The 9488-nt window shown below is 49.7% G+C and overlaps 1 protein-coding gene across 1 annotated transcript; it reads left to right on the top strand.

Annotated features, from left to right (window-relative positions):
- The first annotated feature begins 1721 nt into the window (after positions 1–1721).
- On the top strand, positions 1722–9012 carry HSP90AA1 (heat shock protein 90 alpha family class A member 1). The gene is given in 12 exon segments (XM_017892251.1): positions 1722–1737; positions 3697–3858; positions 3948–4314; positions 4636–4769; positions 5072–5142; positions 5144–5390; positions 5506–5671; positions 6096–6286; positions 6392–6539; positions 6781–7049; positions 7623–7956; positions 8239–9012. Coding segments are annotated over 11 exon segments (2199 nt in total). The 5' UTR covers positions 1722–1737; the 3' UTR covers positions 8349–9012.
- Positions 9013–9488: the final 476 nt, after the last annotated feature.

Consider the following 9488-nt stretch of genomic DNA (forward strand, 5'->3'; position numbering starts at 1 on the left):
ATCACGAGGTCAGGAGATCGAGACCATCCTGGCTAACATGGTGAAACCCCGTCTCTACTAAAAAATACAAAAAACTAGCCGGGCGAGGTGGCGGGCGCCTGTAGTCCCAGCTACTCAGGAGGCTGAGGCAGGAGAATGGCGTAAACCCGGGAGGCGGAGCTTGCAGTGAGCTGACATCTGGCCACTGCACTCCAGCCTGGGCGACAGAGCGAGACTCGGTATCAAAAAAAAAAAAAAAAATTAATTAGAGAACAGAGGGAATGGTGTTCCAGGCAGAGGGAACAGCATTTGCACAGCCTTGTGGAGGCGAGTCATGCGGAGAGTGCCAGACACAGAAATAGGAGCACAGTGGGAACTGGGGCTGTACGGGTAGGCAGCAGCGACCTGCAGGGCCTCACAGGACTAAAGAGCTCTGTTCTCTTCCTAGAAGGATGGGAAGTCAGCTAGGATTTGCGGAGGGTGGGGAGGAGGGAATAGATAGGGCCAGGTCTGTGTTCTCAAAGCTCACCCTGGCTACAGGTTGGAGACAGACCAGACCAGATGCAGGGAGCAGTTAGGTGGTTATGGAGGCCTTCCAGGTGAGTTCCCGGTTGTGTGGAAGCGGGAGATGAAGGTGGAGAGAAGTGGCTGGGTTCAAGAGGTACTTAGGAGGCACAAGTGGCAGGACTCAGTGCCAGATCCCTTATGGGGAAGCCTGGGATTCTTTAAGGTGGTGGGATAGTCAGTCACCCGGCTAACGAACCCTCAAAGAGGGCTGGAGAGGTGGGAGACGCTCATGAGGCTCAGTATCCAGCTCTGGAGCTGAGTCCTGGCCCGGCTCTTCCGTGAGTCATCTGCACACAAGTTCTATTACAGTGCTGGACAAGATTTCCTGGGGGCAAGGACCCACCTCCAGGAGCTCCGTGATTTGCCAGGGAGAGGGGCATGAGTCTGAGAAGAGAGAAGGAACAGCCAGCGGCTGGCAAATTGATGGTAGAAACCATGACAGAGGTCTCAACTGGTGTGTAACTGTGGAATGTCACCCGGAGACAGGACAAAAATGTCCTGTTTATTAACCGAGGCGGGAGAGCTGGAAAGACAGGAAGTTGTGGAAGGAAGGAGGGACATTAAAGGTGGGGCCTGACAGGAAACAGTGGTTCCCAGTGATGCCCAGACCTAGGGAGGGGCTTTGGGACAGGTTCACTGGAGAAATGGGGAAAAATGAAGGTCCCAAAAACAAGACAGACTGTCAGAGCTAGGGCCCGGGATGGCTCTTCTATAAGAAATCTCAAACCCCCTGGGCAATGGCAGAAACTGCGGTAGGAAAAGTTCCTACAAGTGAGGAGAATGGGGACAGTGGCTGGTGGTGACAGGAAGGAAACAGGCGGAGGAGGCACTCGCAAGGGAAGACCTTGCGCCCCTTCAGCGACCAGCTCACCGCCCCGCCTGCTTCCGGATTCCTCCCTGCCAGTCCTGGCTGCAGTGTAGGGAAGGCCTGGGCCGGGGGCGCCCCGCCAGGCTGCGGAACAGCTCTCACGGGAGCCGGCACACACCCAGTAACCACCGCTGGGGCCCGCGCCACGTGGCTGCTACTTTCCATCCACTTCTCCCGCTTTGTAATGCCAGGCAAGACGCTTTATGTTGATTTCACACACTCTTAAAGGGTCCCAGGCCGCAGTCTGAAAACCCCTGCTCCTGAGCAAGTTGGTTTTCCCTAGAGACCAGGAAGCGGAGATAGTTCCGTCGTTTGTTTACACGGTAAGGAGCTTCCAGATTATTCCCAGGACCTGGCTATGAGTGTAGGCAGGAGGAGGCCCAACCATGGGAGGCGCCAGAGAGGAAGAGGACAGAGACCAGGCATGGGATCCAGGTCTAAGGAACCCCAACACCTCCAAGGTTCTCACAGCTGGCCTTGACCAAAATACCCGAAAATTCTCATGTAGAAACTGGCTCTTCCAGCCTGAGCAACATGGTGAAACCCCGACTATACAAATAAATGCAAAAACGAGCCGGGTGTGGTGTCCGCGCCTGTGGTCCTCCGCCCGCGCTCGTCCCAGCTGCTCGGAAAGCTGAGGTGGGAGGATCACCTGAGTGCGGGAGGTCGAAGCTGCAGTGAACCGAGATTGTGCCACAGCACCCCAGCCTGGGCGACAGAGCGAGAGCCTGTCCAAAAACAAAAAAACACCAAACCTGTCTTTCAGGGCAGCTTAATCACCAAAGTGCCAAGTGTTAGATACTTAATTAGGAGACCTCAAATCGATCGGCAAAACGATGGGCTTTTAAAAATCATGCCGGGTGTTGCTGGGTAAGCATGAATTTATTCACCAAGGGCCCGATTCCCAAGCTAAGCGACCCTGAAGTGTGAAGGACATGGCTTCCGGGGAACCCAAAGGTAGGGAGCGCTCCTGAGCCAGCGGTGGGTCTGGAGACTTCCCGACCGCGCAGGCGGCGGGACGGCGTCCCCTGCGCGCAGCAGCTGGAGGCCAACAGCCCAACGGCCCCCAGGGAGCAGAGCCCCGCGATCCCGGCGCCGCCTGCGGCCGGGTGTTTTGGCAGCGGGCGCGCCGCCCATCAGGACGACGGCTCCGGTAGTCTCCCGGGCGCGCGAGACCCGGGGCGCTCCCCGTCCACGCACGACCCTCCCTCCAGGCGCGCCTCCCGCCCGGCCCCGCATTCTGCTCAGCCCAGGTGACCAAGTACACCTCACTTCAAAGGCCGCCCGCGCTCGGCAGGTGGGAGTGCAGGGAGGAGGGCGCGGGCGGCCCCAGAGGGCGCCCAGACCTTCCCGAGAATTCCAGGCCGCGCAGGCGCATTGAGGTCGGCGCGGGAGCGTGCGAGAGGCGCGGGGCGGCGATTGAGGGAAGGTTTCCCGGGCTGGGCCACGAGCAGGGCCTGCGCGCGCCAGCGGGAGGGGCGGGCCAGGGCGAGGGCGCAGGCGCAGGCGCGCGGCCGCGGCGGCGGTTGGGGAGGGGTCTTCCGGAAGGTTCGGGAGGCTTCTGGAAAAAGCGCCGCGCGCTGGGCGGGCCCGTCGCTATATAAGGCAGGCGCGGGGGCGGCGCGTCAGTTGCTTCAGCGTCTTGGTGCTGCTTTGCCGTGAACGTTTTGCAGCCTCTTACGCCAAGGGTCGTGAGGGGCGGTTGTGGGGCCTGTGGAGGTGGATTGGCGGGCTGGGCGGCTGGGCGGCGGAGCGAGCTGCGGGGGCCAAACGGGCCCGGACCCGCCAGTGCCGCGCTCCGGCGGCGCGCTCCCTGTTCCGGAGGCCATGGGCCCGCTGCTGTCTCCGCACGCCGCACAGGAATGGGCTGGGCAGGCTTTGCTTCCCTGAGGCTCCGCAGCAGCCCCGGAGCTGGCGCCGCACGCGAGCAGAGCGGCCCTGTCGCTGGGGGCCCCCTGGCCGGCCCAGCTGGGGGCGCAGGCGGAGGAGGCCGCCCTGGGAGCCGCAGCCCGCGCGGGAGGGCACACGGGGGGTCGGTTGGGGACCGCGGCGCGGGACTGGGCCGGGCCTGCAGCGGCCTCCCGGAAGCGCGCACACGCTCGTGGTAGTTACCGCGCTCCGAAATGAGGTCATTCTTTGTCAGCCGCCCCTTCTATTTTCGGTTTACTTAAACTTCGCAAATCTGCAATCCGGCTTTAAAAATGTTGGGAGGACGCGGTGGAATCTCGTGTTGCCGCTGTAGACGTCCTGCAAGGTTTTAAACAGGCGCGGTGTCGTTCCAGATGCCTGAGGAAACCCAGACCCAGGACCAACCGATGGAGGAGGAGGAGGTTGAGACGTTCGCCTTTCAGGCAGAAATTGCTCAGTTGATGTCACTGATTATCAATACTTTCTATTCGAACAAAGAGATCTTCCTGAGAGAGCTAATTTCAAATTCATCAGATGTAAGTCGTTTATTAACCCAGAGTAGGATTTTGGTTTCAATATGAACTTCTTGGGGGGTGTATGCTTAATTAATATTTTTTGTTAATAGGCATTGGACAAAATCCGGTATGAGAGCTTGACGGATCCCAGTAAATTAGACTCTGGGAAAGAGCTGCATATTAACCTGATACCAAATAAACAAGATCGAACCCTCACTATCGTGGATACTGGAATTGGGATGACGAAGGCTGACTTGATCAATAACCTTGGTACTATCGCCAAGTCTGGGACCAAAGCGTTCATGGAAGCTTTGCAGGCTGGTGCAGATATCTCCATGATTGGCCAGTTCGGTGTTGGTTTTTATTCTGCTTATTTGGTTGCTGAGAAAGTAACTGTGATCACCAAACATAACGATGATGAGCAGTACGCCTGGGAGTCCTCGGCAGGGGGATCATTTACAGTGAGGACAGACACAGGTAGGTACCTGAACACTCACTGGTTAAGTCAGTGGCAGAATGGTGGGGTGCTGCAACCCTTGGACCCCTGGGGATGCGGCGAAGTTCACAGAAATGTGTGTTTATCCAAGGATCAGGAACAAGCTAGAGCTCTGAATTAGTGTGTAATGGCATGACTTGGTGATTACTTTTTTTGGGCAAGGCACTTAGATCTGCTGTGGGAGCCTTTGCATCTGTAGTAAGGGCAAACCTCGCTTCATAGACACGTTATAAGGGTTAAGCATGGCATTGAGCACTAAATTGAATGTATTATTGAGTCAATTTTCTTTATTTCTCTTGCAGGTGAACCTATGGGTCGTGGAACAAAGGTGATCCTGCACCTGAAAGAAGACCAAACTGAGTACTTGGAGGAACGAAGAATAAAGGAGATTGTGAAGAAACATTCTCAGTTTATTGGATATCCCATTACTCTTTTTGTAAGTTTTTACATAATTGCAGAGTGCATTACTGTCTGTAGGTGACTGGGGTGACTGTACTACATCCTTAGTTCCTAGGTGTGTTGAACTAGTCTGAAGCCTGGGGAGCCTAAGCTCTACTAACTCTTTGAAGGTCCCTCGGGCTATTAATACTAAGTTGGTATATCAAATATTGATGAGAAGCTGCCTGACTGCTTCTCAACCTCGCTAATGCAGGCTTTGGCCTTAGATTGAAAATAGAGGGGCAGCGCTATGACTTAGTTCTAGAGTGCAGCAGTGATGTGATTTCATGTCTTTTTAAGGTGGAGAAGGAACGTGATAAAGAAGTCAGCGATGATGAGGCTGAAGAAAAAGAAGACAAAGAAGAAGAAAAGAAAAGAAGAGAAAGAGTCCGAAGACAAACCTGAAATTGAAGATGTTGGTTCTGATGAGGAGGAAGAAGAAAAGAAGGATGGTGACAAGAAGAAGAAAAAGAAGATTAAGGAGAAGTACATCGATCAAGAAGAACTCAACAAAACAAAGCCCATCTGGACCAGAAATCCCGACGATATTACTAATGAGGAGTACGGAGAATTCTACAAGAGCTTGACCAATGACTGGGAAGATCACTTGGCAGTGAAGGTGAGTGAGGGACTGATGGCTGCTTCAAGCTTGTCCTTAGATTATCATCCCACCACCCCAAATATCTGCTCTAATGCATTGTTCATTGGTACTTAGTGTGTCTGTTCTATTACAGCATTTTTCAGTTGAAGGACAGTTGGAATTCAGAGCCCTTCTATTTGTCCCACGACGTGCTCCTTTTGACCTATTTGAAAACAGAAAGAAAAAGAACAACATCAAATTGTATGTACGCAGAGTTTTCATCATGGATAACTGTGAGGAGCTAATCCCTGAATATCTGAGTAAGTATAGATAGGAAAAATAATCACTGTCACTGATTAAAGAAATACTTCTGGTTGGGCATGGTGGCTAACACCTGTAATCTCAGCAGTTTGGGAGCCCGGGGTGTGCGGATCACTTGAGGTCAGGAGTTCAAGACCAGCCTGGCCAACATGGTGAAACTCCATCTCTCCTAATATTAGAAAAATTAGCCCGATGTGGTGGCAGGCTGAGGCATGAAAATAGCTTGAAAAACCCCCCTGGGAGGCAGAGGTTGCTGTGAGCGGAGATTGCGCCACTGCCTTCCAGCCTGGGCAACAGAGTGAGACTCTGTCTCAAAAATAACCTCGTATCATCTCCAGGTTCTTATCTTTGCTTTTGGGGGTTTACATAGTACCAGTTTTGTCCTTGGAATGACTCTGCATTTGGTTTTTATATTTTTTTCAGACTTCATTAGAGGGGTGGTAGACTCGGAGGATCTCCCTCTAAATATATCCCGTGAGATGTTGCAGCAAAGCAAAATTTTGAAAGTTATCAGGAAGAATTTGGTCAAAAAATGCCTAGAACTCTTTACTGAACTGGCGGAAGATAAAGAGAACTACAAGAAGTTCTATGAGCAGTTCTCTAAAAACATAAAGGTTGGTGTAAACATTTGACCATTGGTAGTTTTCCAACTGGCCTCTCTAGATTCTTTTTTTTTTTGAATTCAGAAAGTCTTTAGTAAAGAACATACTTTGTTTTAGCTTGGAATACATGAAGACTCACAAAATCGGAAGAAGCTTTCAGAGCTGTTAAGGTACTACACATCTGCCTCTGGCGATGAGATGGTTTCTCTCAAGGATTACTGCACCAGAATGAAGGAAAACCAGAAACATATCTATTATATCACAGGTAGGGGGACGCTATGTTACAGTCATGTACGTTGTTATTATAACCTTGTAGGCTCTGTGGGTGTGTTTTCTACTCAGGTAGCACTGTTAAATAACTGGCGTTGATCTAGGCAAGATAATTAACATGAACTAGATCATTATCTGTCTTAGGTTCTGCCTAGGTATCTGGCTAGCAAAAGTTAGAAGTAGATGAAGCCATTCTTATTGTTAAAAGGTCTAAAAGTAACTTTGTAATACCTCAGGTGAGACCAAGGACCAGGTAGCTAACTCAGCCTTTGTGGAACGTCTTCGGAAACATGGCTTAGAAGTGATCTATATGATCGACCCCATTGATGAGTACTGTGTCCAACAGCTAAAGGAATTTGAGGGGAAGACATTAGTGTCAGTCACCAAAGAGGGCTTGGAACTTCCAGAGGATGAAGAAGAAAAAAAGAAACAGGAAGAGAAAAAAACAAAGTTTGAGAACCTCTGCAAAATCATGAAAGACATACTGGAGAAAAAAGTTGAAAAGGTATGTGAATACAGCATTTCCTGATCGTTGATACCTTTAAGGTGCTTTCAAGCTTAGTCATACATGACCCATTTTCCCTTGTTTTCAACTTAATATGGAAAATTATGTCGTGTATGGTTGGGTGTGGTGGCTCACGCCTGTAATCCCAGCACTTTGGGAGGCTGAGGCAGTGGATTACAAGGTCAGGAGATGGAGACCATCCTGGCTAACACAGTGAAACCCTGTCTCTACTAAAAATACAAAAAAATTAGCCAGACTTGGTGGCGGGCGCCCGGAGGCTGAGGCAGGAGAATCTCCTGAACCCGAGAGGCAGAGGTTGCAGTGAGCCAAGATCACACCACTGCACCTCCAACCTGGGTGACCAAGCGAGACTATCTCGGGGAAAAAAAAAAGGTGGTGTACGTAAAACGAAATTAATTATAACCTGTGCTCTTTGGCTACCTAATGCAACATTTAAGTTCTATTTGATAATAGTATTTCCGATCTATTGTTTGGGTTCTTCAGATTTCATTTGACAATGAAAGTTTAGGGTTTAATCTTTCTAGGCTCCTAGTCATCACTTCTTGATTACAGGTGGTTGTGTCAAACCGATTGGTGACGTCTCCATGCTGTATTGTCACAAGCACATACGGCTGGACCGCAAACATGGAGAGAATCATGAAAGCTCAAGCCCTAAGAGACAACTCAACAATGGGTTACATGGCAGCAAAGAAACACCTGGAGATAAACCCTGACCATTCCATTATTGAGACCTTAAGGCAAAAGGCAGAGGCTGATAAGAACGACAAGTCTGTGAAGGATCTGGTCATCTTGCTTTACGAAACTACACTCCTGTCTTCTGGCTTCAGTCTGGAAGATCCCCAGACACATGCCAACAGGATCTACAGGATGATCAAACTTGGTCTGGGTAAGCCTTATACTATGTAATGTTACAAAGGAAAGAAATACACATGACAGTGAAGAAAGTGGTAAACTTTCAGTTATCCAAACTTGAAGCACCTTGTCCTGCTTGGAGGCATTCAAGAATTTTTTTTTAGGGATAAGTAAGGTCTTACAAGAGCTAAGAAATGAAATTGAGATTCATATGCCCTGTAAATACTGTCTTGAAAGAAGGTGTAAACCAGGAGTATTACACTAATAGCTGGCTTTAAGAAATCTTTCTAATACACGGATTTTATTTTGGAAACAGGTATTGATGAAGATGATCCTACTGCTGATGATACCAGTGCAGCTGTAACTGAAGAAATGCCGCCCCTCGAAGGAGATGACGACACATCACGCATGGAAGAAGTAGACTAACCCCCGGCTGAGGGATGACTTACCTGTTCAATACTCTACAGTTCTTCTGATAATATATTTTCAAGGATGTTTTTCTTTATTTTGTTAATATTAAAAGTCTGTATGGCATGACAACAGCTACTTTAAGGGGAAGATAAGATTTCTGTCTATTTCTAAGTGATGCTGTGGTACCTTAGGCACTAAAGCAGAGCTAGTAATGCTTTTTTAGTTTCACATTGGTTTATTTTAACAGATTGGGGTAACGTGTGTTGTAAGATGTATGTAACATGTTAACTTTGTGGTCTAAAGTGTTTAGCTATCAAGCCGGATTTCTGAGTAGACCAAATCTTGTTATCGAAGTGTTCTTGAGTTATATACCTGGATGTTTAGAAAAGTATTTGTTACATCTTGTAGGATCTACTTTTTGAACTTTTCATCCCCTGTAGTTGCCAATTTTGCATGTACTAGTCCTCTAGAAATAGGTTAAACTGAAGCAGCTTGATGGAACTCTCCACAGGGCTTATTTTCCAAAGAAAAGTATTGTTTGGAGGAGCAAAGTTACAAGGCTACCTAAGCATATCATAAAGCTGTTCAAAAATAACTCAAGTCTTGTGGATGGAAATGTAGTGCTCGAGTCACATTCTGCTTAAAGTTGTAACAAATACAGATGAGTTAAAAGATGTTACGTGACAGTGTCTTATTTAGGGGGAAAGGGGAATATCTGGATGACATTGGTGCCACAATGTAAAACAGGTGCTAGCAGGAGATGGTTAAACACTGACCGCTCCGGCCGGGCGCGGTGGCTCAAGCCTGTAATCCCAGCACTTTGGGAGGCCGAGACGGGCGGATCACGAGGTCAGGAGATCAAGACCATCCTGGCTAACATGGTGAAACCCCGTCTCTACTAAAATACAAAAAACTAGCCGGGCGACCTGGCGGGCGCCTGTAGTCCCAGCTACTCGGGAGGCTGAGGCAGGAGAAGGGCGTGAACCTGGGAGGCGGAGCTTGCAGTGAGCTGAGATCCGGCCACTGCACTCCAGCCTGGGCGACAGCGAGACTCCGTCTCAAAAAAAAAACAGAACACTGACTGCTCCAAGGGTTGACAGGATCTTCCCAGCATATACTCCGCAGGTGAGGGGTGGAGCGCATGAAGTAGGCACA

Source organism: Rhinopithecus bieti, unplaced genomic scaffold (genome assembly GCF_001698545.2).
Source record: "Rhinopithecus bieti isolate Rb0 unplaced genomic scaffold, ASM169854v2 scaffold_20150, whole genome shotgun sequence".
In the NCBI taxonomy this organism is placed as follows: domain Eukaryota; kingdom Metazoa; phylum Chordata; class Mammalia; order Primates; family Cercopithecidae; genus Rhinopithecus; species Rhinopithecus bieti.